At 52.0% G+C, this 18,799-nt stretch overlaps 2 protein-coding genes across 5 annotated transcripts; one reads left to right on the top strand and one right to left on the bottom strand.

Moving 5' to 3' along the window:
• Window positions 1-25: 25 nt before the first annotated feature.
• On the bottom strand, window positions 26-11,611 carry dcst2 (DC-STAMP domain containing 2). Of its 2 annotated transcripts, XM_061793933.1 has the most exons (15): window positions 11,427-11,611; window positions 9,665-9,927; window positions 9,289-9,459; window positions 9,109-9,210; window positions 8,793-8,987; window positions 5,499-5,564; window positions 5,220-5,433; window positions 4,969-5,126; window positions 4,652-4,816; window positions 2,432-2,599; window positions 2,267-2,367; window positions 1,396-1,532; window positions 1,221-1,318; window positions 985-1,078; window positions 26-231 (listed from the first exon to the last, which is right to left on the bottom strand). In XM_061793933.1, the coding sequence occupies exons 1-15, from the start codon at window positions 11,471-11,473 to the stop codon at window positions 75-77; spliced, it is 2,136 nt and encodes a 711-aa protein (XP_061649917.1). In that variant the 5' UTR covers window positions 11,474-11,611; the 3' UTR covers window positions 26-74. The 2 variants fall into 2 exon arrangements, with proteins under 2 accessions (XP_061649917.1, XP_061649918.1); XM_061793934.1 differs by lacking the exon at window positions 4,652-4,816.
• A 38-nt stretch (window positions 11,612-11,649) lies between these two features.
• Window positions 11,650-18,660, top strand: dcst1 (DC-STAMP domain containing 1). 3 transcript variants are annotated; one of them, XM_061793939.1, is made up of 16 exons: window positions 11,650-11,826; window positions 11,914-12,039; window positions 12,857-12,931; window positions 13,006-13,134; window positions 13,218-13,357; window positions 14,981-15,161; window positions 15,232-15,375; window positions 15,461-15,582; window positions 15,650-15,807; window positions 15,870-15,969; window positions 16,041-16,136; window positions 16,205-16,331; window positions 16,452-16,568; window positions 16,640-16,782; window positions 17,149-17,241; window positions 17,350-18,660. In XM_061793939.1, exons 1-16 carry the CDS (start codon window positions 11,799-11,801, stop codon window positions 17,422-17,424), a joined length of 1,854 nt encoding a protein of 617 aa, XP_061649923.1. In that variant the 5' UTR covers window positions 11,650-11,798; the 3' UTR covers window positions 17,425-18,660. The 3 variants fall into 3 exon arrangements, with proteins under 3 accessions (XP_061649923.1, XP_061649920.1, XP_061649922.1); XM_061793936.1 differs by having other exon boundaries at window positions 16,452-16,572; XM_061793938.1 differs by having other exon boundaries at window positions 12,857-13,045; window positions 16,452-16,572.
• The last annotated feature ends 139 nt before the right edge of the window (window positions 18,661-18,799 follow it).

Genomic DNA, 18,799 nt, shown 5'->3' with positions numbered 1-18,799 from the left:
TCAAAGGAAGAAGACAAAGGGTTACTTTGTATTCAAATGACTTTATTTGACATCGCCGATGAGGTCAGAGTTCGTCAGCGTGGCGTGCGCGCGCCGCTGCCGATGTCCTGAAGAAAGGAGATGGCGGAGGAGAAAGGGCTTTGCAACCAGGACGCCACCGATGGCGGCTCAGGGCCCTCCTCCTCCTTCGCGGCGGCCCTGGCGTCCTCCAACTCGTCCTCGCTCGAGTCGCTGCCGCGTGCGCACACACAGGAACGCAACAAGGCTCAAACCACTTTCAGCCTTTTCAACCTTTTCTCCATTTTCAGTGTTTTTCTCATTTTTATTCATTTGAAAGTTTTTCGAACTTTTCTCACTCTACACTTCTCATTTTCATTTTTAGTGACTGATTTTTATGGCTGTTCTCCTTTTTCCAATTTTGACTGTTTCTCATTTTTCTTTTTGCCAGTTTCCTCCTTTTTTGTGTTGATCTCTAGTTTCATGCTTTTTTTCCTCAATTTGAATTTTTTGATCCTTTTTAGCAGTTTTCTGTTCCAGCACATTTCTCATTTTGAGTATTTTTCTCATTTGGTGCCGTTTTCGCGTTTTGACAGTTTTACCTGTTTTTGTTGTTTCAAGCGTTTTCCTCATTTTTAGCATTTTTTTCCAAATAGTTTCCTCTCCTTTTCAATTTGTCTTGGTTTTTTTCCTCATCTTATGTTTCTCAGTTCTTCGCATAGTTTGTGTTTTTCTCAATTGTACTACTTTTTCTTATTTTTAGCTTTTTTCTCCCTTTTTTGTGCTGTTGTCACATTTTTCTCATTTTGGAATTTTTCAAATTGCAGCGTTTTTTCATTCTTTGTTTCTCCCGCTTTTAGTGTTTTATTAATTTGGTATTTTTCATCATTTTTTGTGGTTTTCTCATTTTTCTTGGTTTGTGTGTTTTTGGCCCTTCTTTGCCGTATTTTCGGGGTTTTCTCGCAGCGGCCGTCGCGCGCGACTCACGCTTCTTCCTGGCTGTCTTCCTGGTAGGTCGCCGGCCGCGCGCAGACGCCACACTTCCTCCCCGCGCTGCTGAAACAGGCCTTACAAAACACGCCTGCGAACACAAACGACCGGAAACTGAAAGCAGGTGGTTACCATGGTTACTAGCCAACACATCACGCGACCCGACCGCGCCGGCACGCAGCCGCAGCGCGCTGCCGACCTCCCGCTCAATTGTGACGTAGCGACCGCTCTACCTGGACACCGCAGGACGTCGCAGACGAAGGCGGCAGACCGCGCCCCCTCGCCGCAGGCCACGCAAATGTCAGACCGGTAAGCTCCTCCCCCTGGTAGCCTGACGGACACACGCGTTGACAAGTCGATCGACAGCTCAAGTCCTCATTGGTTCGCGCGGGCATTTGACTGACGCACCGTCGCAACAGAGCCCTGAGATGGCCGCGACCGGCTTCGGCTCCTCCCGCCGGCCTCCTGGCCGCCGCCCTCACCAGCGCTCTTCCCGTCGCCCGCCGCTCGTCCAGGATCAGTTGCCGAAGGAAGTGGATACGCGCCTGATGGAGTGGGGAGGAAAACAGGAAGCCAGCGTTAGGCCCGTTTCCATTCCATTTCTCAGTAACAGTAAAGACATTAAGATGCCTTTGTGTTCGTTTTCACGGAAAAGGCATCCCGTTAGCCTAATAGCATAATTGCCGAAGTGGGGAAAATCTTCAAACATTTTCGGGAAACAAGAAAAAGCACAATAAATTCAACAAGCAAGAAAAGTCCAGTTGACGCAATTCAACCTTTGCGGATGACGGAGAGCCTAAACAGAAAGATTGGCATTTTCTATCCACGTCGTGACAGGCAATTATGCTACTAGGCTAACAAGATTAAGCAACAGGAGGAAAAAAACATCGGATATATCCGAAAATATCATGAGCATCTTCACAAAACATCAAACTTCATTCGGGACACTTAACGGTAAAGACATTTTGGCAGTCAAAGTTTGAAAAATATGACTTACTTGTAATTTGTATTCTTAGAAACAATGAGGACCTTTTGATGGATAACAACTGCCAATAATTCAAACACTCATATCAGTCAAATTAATTCATTTTCAAAAGGAAATTCAGTGTCTTTGCCGATATTGATCAAATGATATGGAAATGACCCATTAAGTCCTTTGACATCAGCAAGATGATTGGCTGTAAGGGAAACGGGGCGGGGTCAGTCCATCGTACTTGTTTACGTTGCCTTCCGGCGCGTCACGCAAATGACGCGTTCTTTTGCGTGCGTGCGCGTTTACCCTTTCGGTGTCGGGGTGGAAGTAGGCGCAGATGAGGCGTCGCGACCGCTGCACCGCCCCTCCGGCGAGTGTCACCAGCAGGGCCACGCCCAACAGGAAGCCTGAGCGCAGAGCGGGCGGGTCAGAAGCCGACTTCCTGTCCCGCCGGCGCCATCGGCGGCGCACCTAAGGCGAAGTAGGCGGCGTAGTCGGGTTCCGACGGCGTCAGCAGGCACTTCTCGCTGATGACCGTGACGTTTCCCGTCTGCAGGACGTTGAAGGACGCCGCCAGGTCGCGCATCATGTCGGCCATGTAGCCCGAGCCGTTCACCTGGATCGACACCGTCACCGGAGCTGCGGGCGAGCTCGCACGGTCAAGTTAGTTAGCAAGCTAAGCTAATGTAGCGCTGAACAGAAAGGTACAAACGTAACGGGAGAAGATGATCATCTTGGAGAATGCGTGAAATGCTGCTAGCTCCGTAACTCCAACAACTGCGTCCCTCTCAGTATCCTAACTTCCCTCTCTTCCCTCTCTCTCTCCCACCACTCTTGTCTTTCCCGCTCGCTCCACTGTTACGTTCGCGAAAGTTTCGCTCAGAAAAACGAATCTTTTTAGTGAACGAACTGAACCGAATCAGTTCATGAAATGATTCGTTCTTTTAGCTTGGCCGCCGTCGGCTGGGAGCGGACACGTCACTGCTGAAGCGTTCTGTCACTCACTTCTGAATCTTCACCGACTGACCAATGAGCAGCCAGCGTGCAGGCGGGGGCGGGACTTCTTCATTAAACGTACTGCCATGTGATTTGCGATTGGCCCGTGTTGTCACTCACGTTGGTAAATGACCAATGAGAAGCCAGCGTCAGGCAGCGCCGTGCAGGCGGGGGAGGGACTTAAGTGAACTGAGTGATTCGTTCGTTGAACTCATCGTTTGCGAACCGTAAGACACGAGTGATTCGTTCGTCGAACTTGGTTTGAGACCCGCTAAGGAGCAATGTACTAGTACGATGAGTGATTTCGTTTGCGTAAGGTACTCATGAGTGATTTGAACCGCAAGTCCTGATGTCCTCGCGGGGATAGCTTTCACTAGCAGCTTCAAGCCAACGGCTCATTTTTGAGTCAGTCGAGCACATGAAAACAAGCGCACATATTTAAACTCGAACAGTGCTCTGTAGACCCGCCTGATAGAGCGGCACAATTGTGACACCCATTGAGTTTGTGACTATTTTGAGAGTTTCTGCTTGGATTTCTTAGCAGGATGTCAGAACTGCTGTTTGAATGTGAACTGCCTCCCACCCTTGTGCGCCAAAGTTTCTTAATAGGGTTGAGGTTGGGGGAGAACGGGGGACACGGCCACACCATGAGTTTCTCTCCCTTTATGTCCAAAGCAGCCAATGACGCAGAGGTGTTCGTTGCGGCGTGAGCTTGTTCACTGATGAGTGCCATGTAACCCTGGATGGTCCAGAGTCCGATGGATGGAGTAGTGGGTAGTTGGCGAATGGCCACCAAGTCCCAACAGGCTGGGACATCAGCAAGGAGGTGGCCAGATTCATGAAGAGAAAGCTGCTCGTAGCATTTACGGTCCCTGAAGGTGTGAAAATGAGTTTCTGACTGACCACTTTCCTCAATGGTACAAAAAGAAGAACCATGCTTTGTGGAACAAAACCATCTTCATACATGGCAACGCACCACCTCATGCTGCAAGGAAATACCTCTGCGTCATGAGCGGCAATGTGCATAAAGGGAGAGAAACTCATGGTCTAGCCTCCGTTCTCCCCCGAACAGGCAGTTGCGCAAGATTTATGAGGGTGGGACAAGCGCAAAAGAATTATGAGTGTGGCAGACAGTCGCAAAAGATTTATGAGTGGGCGGCAGTTGTTGCAGCGGTTGCTGTCACCTCCAAATTCAACAAATGACTATTTTCAGGCGGCACGGTGGACGACTGGTTAGAGCGTCAGCCTCGAAGTTCTGAGGACCGGGGTTCAATCCCCGTGAATAAATGTTGACAACGGTGGCACCAGCAAGCAAGGGAGGCGATGCGCCGGTCACAATACGCAATCCTATTGGTCGACGTCAAGGTGCGCTGTCGGAGAGTTGTCGTTTAAATGTCACACGACACAGAAGATAACCAAAATATCAAACACGCTAGACTTTTCATTTCGGTGTCGCAGGGCCAAATCGTTGGTCATAGATTATGTCACACGACGAGAAAGTTTGACGTGATCGACAAACTACGTCGGGCCCGATGTGGAGATCAGCACCCTGAGCCCCCTCTGCAGTACATGAGCGGCGCTCTGTTCCCCTGTCCCCCTCCCTCTCCAGCGCTGATTAGCAGTCATTATCGGGTAATGTGTTAACGAGCATGACTGGTCTGTGTGCAGTATATGGCCACGTATAAATGTGGTCACCTCTGGCCACAACGCCCCGCTGGACCTGCCAGTGCACCTGATCCAGAAGCCAAAAGACCAGGAAGTCCAGAGCCACCAGAACAGCCGACATCAGCGCATGCCTGGACACCCAGGCCACGCCCACCAGCGCCGCCCGACACTCGCTGCTCGTGAGCCGCAGCGACACTGAAACAGGAAGCGACGGCGGTAAGCGACACGCAGGACGTGACGAACGGGAAGTGTTGGCCACAGTGAGTGACGATCAGGAAGCGATGGGCAGGAAATGACAAACAGGAAGTGACGGACAGGATTCTATGCAATCAGTGATGTGTACTCACATGGCCTAATGTACAGCTGTGACTCTCTCCGCGTGATTGGCAGGATGGAAGCTCCGCCCTCTGAAGTCACCTGATGGTCCAGTGCTATGAACTGAGCGCTGATGTAAACGTTGTCGTAATTCAAGCATGTCAAGTACCTGTGCTGGTACCGCACTGCCCTGCGCGTGCACACACAAACATGCACAAACAATTACAGACACACACGTAGCACAGCCCGGGGGTGTGGCATGCACAGAAGGGGTCGAGGTCACCTGATCAGGGAGCAGGCGAGAAGCACAAGCCCAGCCCACACGAGCGGTCCTCTGAGCTCAGCAAAGACTCTGAAGTCCCGGGTCAGCTGGTCCAGGATTTCCTGAGCGGACTCCGGCAGCGAGCGACTCACATTGGCGTCCGCCTCCAAGGTGGCCGACACCGACAGGTCGAATTCGAACTGGCTCCGCAATCGATGGAAGGCGGAGATAGCGGCTAAACGTGAGGGGGAGTCGTCAGGGACGGGGCTGGGACGTGGGCTCAAAGACAGACGGACTTACGTTCGGCCAGATGCTTCCGTAGTTGGTTGGAGACGTACTCCGGGATGGCGCAAAATAGTATGGGGGCTAAAAGACAACAAACCAAACACACGTGTTAACACTGGGACAAATAATTGCGCACTGGATTGTTCTGATCAAGTTTTGGTTTTGGTTCTCTGCTCTTTTTCTATCTCTTGTCTGTCCCTTGGAAGGAAGTTGGGAAGTTAGGTGTCATGGGTGTGTGTTCCGTTTTTTGTCTTCCCCCTGTTTCACACACACCTGCTCCTCAGAGCATCTTCACCACCTGTGCCTCGTTCACCCTAATTACCCCTTGGATCTAACCTCGTGTCTCGTTCTTTCTCGTCGCCAGCTCGTTGTACTTTGTCTTCGCGTTTCAGCATTCCTTGTTTCCACGTCACAGACTCACAGTAAGACTCGACCCTGTTCCGATTATCGACCTCGCCTTTTTGCCTCACGTTTTCGGCTATTGTTGCCTTTTTTGGATCGCCTGCCTGTGTACCGACCTCTGCCCGTAAATTAAACCTCTCTTTTGAAACTGTCCATTTGTTTCGGAGTCGTGCATTTTTGGGTCCTATCCTCGGTTCCGTTCAGGACAGTTAGGTAGGTAGGTCGATAGGCAGGCAGGTAGGAAGGTTAAGTCTAAGTATATATGGTGGATATCAGTATAAGTACATATAATGCAGCCGTATGGGGGGCACAAGCCAGTGCAAAGATGTAGGCCGGTCCCAAGCCCGGATAAATGCAGAGGGTTGCGTCAGGAAGGGCATCCGCTTTAAAACTTTGCCAAACAAATATGAGCGTTCATCCAAAGACTTGGTGGTGGAACCTCACAGTACAAGAAATCATGCAAGGAAAGAGGTGAGCTAAGAACAAGTGGGACACGGAGAGGACCGAGGAGAGGCGAAAGGAATACATTGAGATGCGATGTAGGGCAAAGGTAGAGGTGGCAAAGGCCAAACAAGAGGCATATGAGGACATGTATGCCAGGTTGGACATTAAAGGAAGAGAAAGGGATCTGTACAGGTTGGCCAGACAGACTGATAGAGATGGGAAGGATGTGCAGCAGGTTAGGGTGATTAAAGATAGAGATGGAAATATGTTGACTGGTGCCAGCAGTGTGCTAGATGGATGGAAAGAATACTTTGAGGAGTTGACGAATGAGAAAATGAGAAGAAGAGACAAGTGTGGTGGACCAGGAAGTGGCAATGATTAGTAAGGGGGAAGTTAGAAGGGCATTAAAAAAAATTTAAGCATCTAGGAGAGGTGGCTGTGGAGTTTTGGACCAGCTTCTTCAACAGAATTCTAGCGGATGAGAAGATGCCTGAGGAATGGAGAAAAAGTGTGCTGGTGCCCATTTTTAAAAACAAAGGTGATGTGCAGAGCTGTGGGAACTATAGAGGAATAAAGTTGAGGAGCCACACAGTGAAGTTCTGGGAAAGAGTAGTGGAGGCTAGACTCAGGACAGAAGTGAGTATTTGCGAGCAACAGTATGGTTTCATGCCTAGAAAGAGTACCACAGATGCATTATTTTCCTTGAGGATGTTGATGGAGAAGTACAGAGAAGGTCAGAAGGAGCTACTTTGTAGATCTAGAGAAAGCCTATGACAGAGTACCTAGAGAGGAACTGTGGTACTGCATGCGGAAGTCTGGAGTGGCAGAGAAGTATGTTAGAATAATACAGGACATGTACGAGGGCAGCAGAACAGCGGTGAGGTGTGCTGTAGGTGTGACAGACGAATTTAAGGTGGAGGTGGGACTGCATCAGGGATCGAACGAATACCTGGAGTGTGGTCTTCTACCAGAAAGCCAGTATGGATTTAGACAGGGTTGTGGTATATGGACACAATTTTTGACACACACCAGGTCCAAGAGTAATGTCAGAACCAGGACGTCAGTCTTTACATGACTTTCGTGGACCTGACCAAAGCATTTGACACTGTTAGGAGAGGACTCTGAAAGACAATGGCAAAGTTTGGCTGCTCTGAAAAGTCCATCTCCATGGTCAGAGAATTCCATGACCGCATGGAAAGCATACTGCATGACGGCAAGTACTCGGCACCATTCCCGGTGAAAAAATGGTGTGTAACGGATGTGTGCTGGCTGCTCCGTTGTTCAGTATTGTTCTCAGCGACGCTGACAGAGCCTTTCCGCGAGGGTGACTGTGTTGTTGTTTTTTGTTAATCAGCTAACAAACTGATGGTAAGCTGTTCAACTTATGGAGGCTTCCACTGTTTGTGACCTGCTACTTGCTGACGACCGCACATTGATTGCTGGTCGCGCAGGGAAGTATAGACCTGTTTTTCATGGGATGCATAGACTTTGGTCTCCCAATAAGACTGAAATGATACACCGACCTGCACCTGCTTCCCCTTATCCTGAGCCCATCATTACATTCAATGGACAGAAGCTGACAGTGGCAGAGAAGTTTGTTTCTCTTGGGAACCCTATATCACGCTCTGTTACCATCGACGAGGTCGTCGTCTACGGGATAGCCAAGGCTAGTCCGGCCAAGTGTGAGAGTCGAGAGGAATCAGCCTGCAGACACAGCTCAAGGTTTACTGTGCAGTTGTCCTAGCTTCACTACTGTACGCCTGTGAAACATAAACGGTTTACAGTCTGCAAGCCGAGGAGCTGAAATCTTTCCGCGAAGTGACTCAGAAACTTGCTGCACATTAAATGGCAAAATGACTCCAAAGGGCAGAAATGGAGAGCATTTACGCTGTGCTGAAGTGCTTACAAATGGTAATGCTGGTTGCATGCCAGACCAGAGACTGGCGAAGAGACAGTTTTACAGCGAGTTGAAGAAGGTTTCGAGGGAGGTTAACGCAAACGATATCCCTGAAGACCTCCTTGAAGTAGTGTAGAATCAATGACAAGTCCCGGGAGGAAACAGCACAAGATCGTTCTGCCCGGCTCTGGGTTGTCTGGCTACAAAGCAACAGCAACAGCGTAAACGGACAAAAGCAAATGTCACCTGTGCCTGGCGGACCTGCAGCCATTCAGTGTCCTCAGTGCAACAGACTCTTCAGGGTGAGGGTTGGGCTCGATGACTTTGGACACACAATTAGCAGACAAGAAGTCATAGTCGTTTTCCCCAGTGAAGGACGAGCATCATCAGGTAGGTAGGCGGGTAGGTAGGTAGGGAGGGAGGGTTCTTTTGTTTTCCTAATCCCACTGTTTTGGGGAGTTTGGCTTTTTGATCCTTCTGTGGAGCACCCTTGTTTGTCCCCGCCCCTTCTTTTCCTGCGTCACAACTACAACCAAGACGCTCTAGCAGGAGGTCGGCGAACGCACCTTTGGACAGCTCACAAAGGTACATGAAGTCTCTGACAATGTCGCACAGAAAGTCAAAGTCGCCGAGCTGAGCGGTGCAGTCGGCTCGGGCCCGGACGAAGACGGCGCGGCACTTCCTGTACGACGAACCCAGTTTGTCGTTGCACACGTCCTTGATGTCCACCAGGAAGTGAAGAACGTTCCTCAGAGTACGAGCTGGGGGACACAAAGAGACGACCTGAGGACACGCAACAGACACCTCACACACACAAAAGCACAAATAAACAACAAATGCAACCCATCGCACGCACACACAGCATGACGACACGTTCCTCACCAACATGGCGGACGGCGTCGCTCAGCGAGCCAATCAGCTTGTTGATTCTGGTCGCCGTGGCGGCGGCGTTCCTGCCGATCTGGCGGATGTGATCCAGCGCGGCTGCGAGGCCGCACACACAAATGCACACTGTGTTGCTACGCTGGGGTGCGATGCCGTTGTGGAGTGGGTGTGTCTTACCCAGGAGGGGCGTGGCCGCATTCCTCATCAGCTGTCGCGTTTGATTGGCCGCCAGCTCGGCGCCGCAGAGCAGGCTGGCGGCGGCTCGTTCAGCATTCTCCAGCGTGTTGGCCACCGGACCCGAAACCAGCACCGACGCGCTCACCAACAACAGGAAGTTGCGCCCGTGAGCTAAGAACACACGTGCGCACACACACACGTACACATTCACAATCACACACATTTTTTCACAATCACACAAATATGAGCACACACACATGCTCACTAACACACACTCCCAAACTCACACGATCATACCCACATAATCAACCTCTTATAGATTATTACACACGCAAGCACACACACCGCTGGATGCCCCGCCCCTCCGGATACCGACCCGAGCAGAGCGCCGGCATCATGATGACGACGGCGCCGCGCGCGCGTGCGGACGCGCCCATCCCGAAGGCCGCCACGGCCGCCACAGCTAGCGTGCCGTACACGCACGTCCACAGCGGCGCCCCCTTGAGGACGATCATGGTCGCGCCGTAGAACGACGCTAGCGTCAGCCCCGCCCAGAAGGACAGCAGGCTCCGCCCCGCCGCGCCCAGCTCGCCTCGCCACGTCCGCCGGCGCCGGAAGCCCGACGAAGTCGATGGCGGCCTTTGGCGGGAAAAACAAGTCAAAACACCGGTGTCTGAAATCAACGCAAAACGCGGTTCATCCGTTCCGGCCTCCCCAAAAAGCCAAGCAGAGAAAACATTGTGCCATGTGTAATATCTTACATAACACAAAAAAAATCACTCAGTAATGACACAATTACATACAAGGTCACTTTTTGTCACATTTTTTAATTGAATGGAAATTGTGCTGGCTGGTACGGTGGACGACCGGTTAGCACATCCGCCTTACAGTTCTGAGGACCGGGGTTCAAATCTCGGCCCCGCCCGTGTGGAGTTTGCATGTTGTCGCCGCGCCTGCGTGGCTTTTCTCCGGGTGCGCCGGTTTCCTCCCACATCCCAAAAACATGCGTGCTAGGTTGATTGAATACTCTAAATTGCCCGTAGGTGTGAATGTGAGTGCCAATGGTTGTTTGTTTGTTTGTATGTGCCCTGCGATTGGCTGGCGACCGGTTCGGGGTGTACCCCGCCTCTCGCCCGAAGATAGCTGGGATGAGGATAGAGCGGGACAGAAAATGGATGGATGGATGGAAATTGTGCTGCTCCTTCTGCCGTATGCACCTTGGCCACCGGGGGCAGTACAGATGCATGACACAGCTAAATAAATTGCGCACGTGCAGTTGACAATAGATGTGATGAATCGTACTCAAGCCTGCAATGGAACTGCGGAAGGCTTCAGGCTCCGTCCCGTTTTGCATTTTCCGACTCATAAATCGCATCTGTCGTCATCTGCAGGCTTGCGATGCACAATTTATTTTCCTGTACGCATACGCAGATGAAGAAGCGTCACCGCGACTCTCAGTGACTCAGTCAGCTGCAACGATATCGGGCATTCTTCGCGGAGGATCAAGACTACACGCCTGTGAGGAAGTACTGTTACATTGTCTTTCTATGTGTCGCTGGGCCATTTGCGTTGCTTAAGGTTTGTGAACTCGCCACTGTCGATGCTAACTTTAGCATGTCAAAGGCGCTTTCCATGATATTTATCATGAGGCAAAGCTGTGTGCTCGTTTAGGAACATGTAGATGTTTTCGTTTTCTATTCCGTGTTAAAGTAAAGTTCAGCTGAGAGAGGGAATCTTTTTGAAGACTATTTGTCGAAACGCCGCTTGTTGTCAAGTGAGTTGAGTTGGTTCGTATTTTAAAAAAAAATTTAAAAAAAAATGGGTTACCAAATTTAAGTCAAAGCACAAATCGTCCACACGACGGCTCGTATCTCGAAAAACGTAAGTCCGGACTCTACATGTGAAGTTGGTCCTTGTATTGCTTTTATTTTCATCCTGTTTATCTTTGGACAGCCGAACTTCGAGTGAGCTTGCCCACCTGCCCATTGAAAAAGTTCGTTTGCCCCCACAACAACGAGCGAGACGCGATGGCGTGACGTCATCGTTCCATTTGGATTACACTGCGCCGCATAGAATGTCATATCACTGTATAAGTTGTATCGCTGAATAAAGACTCCTTTGGATTTGAGTCCATTTACCTTCCGGGACGTCGCCATGGTGACCAGTTGATTCCATTTGCGGCCATCGCGCGACTGAAGCTTGTCAACGAACGAAGAACTCAAAAACTTCGTCATACTTGAAGCTCGTCGAAAGTGTTTTAGAGCAAACCCGAGGCGTGCACGCGTCACGCACGAGTGGCGCGCGTCCTCCTCGAAGACGTCACGCCCCGCGACGTGCTCGTGAGTCTGCTCATCAGCGCTTGTGACGTCACCGAGGAGCCCGTTTCCGAGGCAGTCTTGCAGCGGACTCGCCAGCGGCCACAAGAGAGGAAAATCGTGATTGTTTTTATGAATGATAATTGCGGTTATTAATAATACTTGTGATTATCATTGCTAATCGGCCTGAGCATTATGACACGGGACGAGCAGCCTCGCAGCAGTGAGTCGTTTTGATTCTTTCATTTGCTCCTGATTATGATTGCGATTGTGATGTGACGCCCCCTGGTGGCGGCGACGCGTTTCGCAGCTGTGGAGCAGCTGATCAGGCGCTTCCTCCCACGTGGCAGCCATCGCTTCCTCATCAGCCAATCAGAAGAGGTCCAGCTCGCGCACCTCATCCTGCGAGGTCTGTTTGGAGCGCTGAGCGGCGCAGGTAAGAAAAGAAAAGCTCCCAAAGTCCTTCACACCTCCGGACTTGGACCTTGACTTACCAGAAGCCCCCACTAGGGGGATTTCTTTGCTCAACTTTCAGTCAGCTCCAACTGAGCTGAGGCGCCCAAAGAACATTGCGTCCCCTCCCCGCCTCTTTGCTCGTGCGGCCAGATTTGACTTTCCCAAATAGCAGTACGGACTCGTTCTTGTGGCCGACGTTAGCCACCGGTTTTTATGTGCACCTCTAACCTTGGTCTGCGAATGTAGACGTTAGCTAACGTTAGCTAGCCGCCGTATTTTTTCACGCTAACGCTTGAGAGGTCGGAGGTGACTCCTTCCCGCACGCTCTCGGATACAAGCGGCCCGAATGAGTTTCCGGCTCTCCCTTAGATGTAGCGTGGGAAGCTCGCTCGCCCGGGCGGAGGCCCCGGGGACCGCCCGGGGCACGCCCTTCCCTGCTTGAGCTGCCGCCTGCGTGAGCCCACCGCCTCAGATAAGCAGAAGAAACCGGATCAGTGTAGACGACACGGTGTTTGCTTGTACATGCGTGCGTAGCCCCTCTGACAAACCCCCCCCAGTAAAATTGTCATAGAAGGGACGGACGGCCGCAGGGGCCGACGCACTTTCAGCGGCCAAAAATGAACAGACTTGCAAGCACCTGCTGTAGACCACAACTCGCATCCAGATGCTCACACACACTAACACACTTTATTCGAGTTCGTCAAAACAAGCCACCTGTTGCGAGACAAATCAGCTGGTAAGTCAAGGGACCAACCGGATGGCGACGATGTCACGTGGCCTGTTTGTCGTGTGACCAGTCATGTTCCTGGCGGTCGCGCCGGGCATCCCGCTGAACTTTGACCTCAAGCTGGCCACGGGATGCGCGTTTACCGGTGAGGAAGATGATGACGCCGCCGTCGCGCCACCCGCAGGATGCGCGTGTGACTGTTGCTGTGGGCGTGTCCAGGGGCGTGTGTGGTGGGCGGGGCCGTGTCGTCGGCCTTCAGGTGCGCCGTCCTGTTGATGTTTCCCAGCATGCTCGGCTCCCGTGGACGCGCCTTCCTCGTGCTGCTCGTCCTCTCGGCGCTCTACGCAGGTCAACGCACGCGCGCGACGCACACGCGGCGAGCCGACCTTCTACGGCGCGCGATTGACGGATGTCCGCTGGTCGATCGGCAGGTCCCGTGTCCAACATCCGGCGGAACGTGGAGACGGCCGCCGCGTCGCTGTCTTGCAATCTGGACCTTCAAGTCCGCAACGCCAAGTTGCTGTGGAGAGACGCGGTCACGCCCTTCCTCAAGGTGGCGCAGGAAGTCGTGGTGAGGCCCGCGGGAAGTTGAAATGTTTGTTTGGCAAACGAGACGGGATCGTTTTTCACACAACAAATGTGGGAAGACGAGCCACAAATTGCGCGACTTGACGATCAAAAGTCGTCATTCAAATGACTTTCAGTGAAAGAAGAGTAAACTTCGCATTTTTCAGACAGATCTCGAATCTCAAATTCAGGTATTTCCCAACAATAGCGCTTGAACTCGAAACAATAATCAAGCACATAAAACCTAACCAATGAAGGAATTCATTCAGATAAAAAGAAACCTTGCTTTTGCGTGTGCATGCGACTGTTTGGCTCCCTGTGATTGGTCGAAGGGGAGCCGTGTTCAAATCCGGCCTGCGCGGCTTTTCTCCGGTTTCCTCCCACATCCCCCAAAAAAACATGCACGCTCGGTGGATTGAAGGCTCTAAATTGCCCGTCGGTGTGAATGTGAGTGCCAGTGGTTGATTGTTTCTATATGCCCTGCGATTGGCCGGCGACCAGTTCGGGGTCTACCCCACCTTTCGCCCAGAGTCAGCTGAGATCGGCTCCGGCACGCCCGCGACTTTAGTGAGGGTCTTTTTCTGAAACGCTGTGCTACATTTGACGCACGCCTTCCAAAAAGCTCAACGTTCATCTCGTCAGTACGAAGAATGTTCTCCCAAAAGTCTTGGGAAACTTTCAATGGTTTTTTTTGTTGAGTTTTTTTTTTTTTGCAAAAGTAAGACGAGCCTTTATGTTCCTTTTGGTCAGCAGTGGTTTTGGCCTTGGAGCTCTGCCGTGGACGCCATTTTTGCCCTGCAGTCTTCCACCTTATTGTTGTGTCATGAACTCCGACCTTAACCGAGGCAGTTCTTCGCAAGTTGTCCCGAGTTGCTTTGCGGCCTCCCGGACGGAGTCGTTGCCGTTCTCTCGGGCTAATCTTTGTAGGCCGGCCACTCCTGGTCAGGTTCGCCCATCTTCCACGTTTTCTCCATGTGAGGTTAATGGCTCTCCCTATGGCTCGCTGGACTCTCAAAGCCTTAGAAATGGCTTTTGTAACCCTTTCCAGACTGATAGAGTTACTTTATTTCTCGACCGTTTTGGAATTCCTTGGGATCGCGTCATCTTGTTGCAGCTTGTGTCCGACTTGATTTTGTCGGGGCGGATTCTGTTGAAGTGATTTCTCGATTGAACAAGTCTGGAGGTCATCGGGTTTGCGCGGGATCAGTGAAAATGAACCAAAAATTGTGCTTAGCCGCAATTAATTCACGATCGAACATGGGGGGGCGATTACTTTTTCAGACAGGGCCAGGTAACGTGAATAGTTTTATTTAAAAGCTGCATTTTAAGTTCACTTGAGTTGTGTGATATTGACATTTGTTTGATGAACTAAAACTAGATGCAAAAATATACCGATTTGAGAAGGAGACCAATACTTTTTCACAGCGCTGTATATGTGCTCGTTGTTGTTATTTTCTTTTTGGGGGAGGGGAGTTAAAATGTGCCCCTGAACTAGTGTGCCACCCCCTCCCCCCACTCCAAAAGTAGTTTGGAACCCGCTAACCTTTTTTCCATTTTGGTCACGTGACGTTCCGCATATGGCGGATGCAGCTCCGCGGAGTTGATCGGCGGTCGTGCTTGTGTCCAGGAGGGGGAGGCGGAATTCGAGGCGGACGCGCGCGGCGCCAACGAGGCCTTCGCCGCCATCCGAGACGAAGTGCTCGGTCGCCACGGATACGGACAGCTGCAAGACAACCACGAGTCGCTCGACACAAACGAGACACGCACGCAGGAACGCTTCGCCTACGTGACCGAGATGCAGTGCGACAGTGAGCCTTCCTCTTCATCATCATCACCACCTTTGTCATCTTCGTCATCCTCGTCTCGCGCCGCGCGTAGGAGTGGTCGACCAGAGCGTCGGGCGGTGCGCCAAGTGGTTCGACGACAAGTGGAAGGCGTGTCTGGAGGCGATCCCGGTGCCCGTCATCAACCACATCCTGTGCGTGCCCATGAAGTTCCACTTCCTGTGTGACATCGTGCGAGGTCAGCAACACTCGTCCTTCGTCATAGTTGTCGTCGTCATCGTCACGCTCACCGACGATGGCGACCGCGACGGTGTTGTGTGCAGTGATGACGGGCTGGTGCAAGCAGCACATTCCCGTGGAGAAAAACTTTGGTCAGCTGTTTGACCGTCTCAACGGGTCGGTCGACCTCCTCAGCAGAGAGTTCGCCAGCGAGCTTGTCGTCAAGGTGACAAGCCGTCGCGTGTCCCGTCGTACGACGACGTGTTCACACGTCGCGTGTCGTCGTCCCGCAGGAGCGTCAGCGGCAGGCGGCGCTGGACGGCGAGCTCGTGGACGGCGACTTCACGCGCGGCATCCAAACTTCTTTTCGCCAGCTGGAAGCTCGCACGCGGCAGCTGCTCGACATCCTGCAGCTCCTCGTATCCTTCGCCTTCATGTCCTTGTTCACCCAGTAAGCCCCACCCACCCACCAACTCACGCACGCACGCTTCTCAGCCGCACGTCTGTGTTCAGGTCTCTCGGGTACGTGCGACAATTCCGAGGAGACATTTACTTCGATAACATCTACATCACAAAATACTTCGGCATCATTGACCAGCGCAGGAGGTCACAGGTAACATCTTCATCGTCCTCATCTTCGTCAGCCTCATCACCACCTTCGTGTGTCTGTGTGTGCGCGTTCAGGGGAAACGTTCTTTGTTGCCCCTCACTCCGTCTGAGAGAGGAAAGTTTGTGGACCCCTGGAGCCCCAGAATTCACCCTGAAGAAGTCAAACAAGTGGTGGGGTTGCCTCCTACACACACACGCACACTTACCCGTGTAGTAATTGTGTGTGTGTGTGTATGCAGGTTTCAAGTGTGTTTCAGGTGTTGTCAGCGCTCCTCCTTGCGGCCGTCCTGCTGACGGTGGACGTGTCTGTGTTTCGTGTTCTTGACGTGGTCAGCAAACACACACGCACAGTCTTCAACTTCACCAGTAAGAAATGCTCACACACGCGCACACTCACACACGCGCACACACATATGCGCACCCCGCCTGCAGCGTCACTCGTAACACAACGCGCACACATCCTACATCCTTTGTCTGCTTTTTCAGGCAGCCAGCAGGTAGCCATCGAAGTGGGCGGAGACTCGATGATGGCCCGCCTCCTGCGGAGGACGCTTTCCGCCTTCAACGCGTCCTCGAGCGTCCGCATCGTCTCCGACAACCGGCGTAGGTGCGGGTCCGAGGGTCACGCCCGCCGCCGTCAGGTCGCCGCGTCAACTTGTCCCCCCGCCCCACAGGGTGCGTGGCCACGCCCTCCTCGCTGGCCGGCTCGGCGTACGTCAGCGTGACCTGGTGCCTCCTGCTGGCGGCGCTCTTCAGCTGCCTTCAGGTTTACGCCAACCGCCTACGCAGAGTCACTGCCGCCTTTTTCCATCCGCGGGTAAAACACGCTTTTTGCTTAGCACGCTAATGCTTTCGCTTGTTCCGCCTGAGTGTTGCGCGTGTGTAGCGCTTGACATTGTTACTCTCGGTAAAGCGCTTATTGCACTTGTATCCGGTGGGAGGCGTCGCAACGAATCGACAACTCATCGATCGTCAAGTTAATCCACCGCTATTTTGATCATTGATTCATGGTTACTTGAGAGCAGTAATTCTCAACCGGAACTTGTATCGTGACTTTTGTTTGTTTGCCAAGTTCCCACACGGAACGTAGCAGGAAAGCGGCAAGAACAAACTCCCTTCTAATTGCATATTTTGTACATTCCACGCGTCATGATTTGTGTTGTTTTGTCTTTTTGTCTTCCAGAGGGAGAAAACCAGAATCTTGTTCTTGTACAATCTCAGCCTGCACAGAAGAATGTTGCGCAGGCCCACGCACACGGGACACGCACACACAAACGTACGCAAACGCATTCGACATTCCGCACTGCATCGCATCGAAAACAAAACCGAAGAAGCGGACAGCGACTTCTCACAAAAATGTCTGCGCGCGTGTGCGTGTCCGCAGGTGCTGGCGTGTTTGTCCGGACTGTGTCGGAGGCGACGGGCGGCGGCGGGGGAGGCCGAGCTTCAAAGTGTTTAGTGAGCGCTGACGGGAAAGTTCCGGCATATTAAACTGATTTCAAATGTCAAAGGTCAAGTGTCATGCCTGCACACTGGCACTACACGCTCGCGCGTCGGGGTTTCACGCACACCCATGACGTCATGGAGCCCTTTTTGCTCTCGGCAGACGTGGGGCACGCAGGTCAAAAGTGGTCAAAGTCCAACAAGCAAACGTTAGGTTGTTGTGCTCTGACACCACTGAAAGAAAGAAAATAGAAGGAAAAGGCCAATCACGCGGCGGGGACGACCGATCTCCGTCAGCTGATGGAAAGCGCACGTGCGTCGCCACTTCCTCACGGGAACCGCTTTCGTCCTCCTTTTCTCTCGCGCTTCGGCTCGGGAGAGGTCGGGCCATCCCGGCTGACTTTGGCCGCCGGGCGTGCTACACCCGGGACCGGTCGCCATCCCGTGTCAAGAGACGAACTCGCACTCACGCTGCGACCAATTAGAGGCGTGGCTGTTTACGAAATTACGAGACGAGAACGAGCAGACGAGTACGCGAGCTCCCTCCAGTGCTACGCTAAAGAAGGGCTACCTAAGCACAGATTGGTTGTATTTCACTTTATTTTATGTGCCTGACAATTGAATCATTTATGTAGCATTTTCATATTTACTATATTGAAAAGCAGCGTGCCGGCACTGGTTAGCACAGCCGCCTCGCAGTTCTGGGGACCGGGGTTGTTCGAATCCCTGCCCCGCCCGTGTGGAGTTTGCATGTTCTCCCCGCGCCTGCGTGGCTTTTCTCCGGGCACTCCGGTTTCCTCCCACGCCCTCAAAATTGCCCGTCGGTGTGAATGTGAGTGCGGATGGTTGTTTGTTTCCATGTGCCCTGCGATTGGCCGGCGACCGGTTCAGGGTGTACCCCGCCTCCCGCCCGAAGATAGCTGGGATAGGCTTCGGCAGCCCGCGGTACAGAAAATGGCCGGATGGATGAAACGCAGTGCAAATGATCAGAGTGCATCACATAAGTAGTTTACAACAATGTCAATATACTTTTTCGGAATGTCTTGTTTTTGGGTGAACACTTTGGCCTACTATGCTCCTGTACTTCAGTGTTGGTCATTATGGTCGAACTTGGTGAAAAACGTTGAGAACCTCCGATTTAGCGTGTTAAATGAGGCTAACGTACGAGCACGGGACAACATCCCAACCACACACAGGAAGGTCCCACCTAAGATTTGAACCCTGAACCTAAACCCTGTGGGGCAGATAAGCTAACCACTCGTACCCAGTGTCAAGCGGAATTAAAGTTTCTTGTTTTTTTTGTTTCCATTTTTTCACAGCGTCACAAACATTTCAAGTTCAAAAGAAAAAAACAAGTTGAAAAAGGTGCTTTTATTTTGAAGCCCCGTTCT

Source organism: Phyllopteryx taeniolatus, chromosome 13 (assembly GCF_024500385.1).
Source record: "Phyllopteryx taeniolatus isolate TA_2022b chromosome 13, UOR_Ptae_1.2, whole genome shotgun sequence".
Lineage (NCBI taxonomy): Eukaryota > Metazoa > Chordata > Actinopteri > Syngnathiformes > Syngnathidae > Phyllopteryx > Phyllopteryx taeniolatus.
Note: the sequence above shows the minus strand (reverse complement) of the source record. Positions and strands in the feature narration are given on the sequence as shown.

Bases quoted from the DNA above. Each gene is read 5' to 3' on its own strand.
- dcst2 (XM_061793933.1), bottom strand. From the start codon at position 11,473: ATGGCCGCAAATGGAATCAACTGGTCACCATGGCGACGTCCCGGAAG. The intron at 9,460-9,664 runs GTCGGTATCCGG...GTGTGTTCTTAG, and splicing joins GATGCCGGCGCTCTGCTCGG to CTCACGGGCGCAACTTCCTG. The intron at 9,211-9,288 runs GTAAGACACACC...GCGGCCTCGCAG, and splicing joins TGCGGCCACGCCCCTCCTGG to CCGCGCTGGATCACATCCGC.
- dcst1 (XM_061793936.1), top strand. From the start codon at position 11,799: ATGACACGGGACGAGCAGCCTCGCAGCA. The intron at 16,332-16,451 runs GTAAGAAATGCT...CTGCTTTTTCAG, and splicing joins CACAGTCTTCAACTTCACCA to GCAGCCAGCAGGTAGCCATC. The intron at 16,783-17,148 runs GTAAAACACGCT...TTTGTCTTCCAG, and splicing joins CCGCCTTTTTCCATCCGCGG to AGGGAGAAAACCAGAATCTT.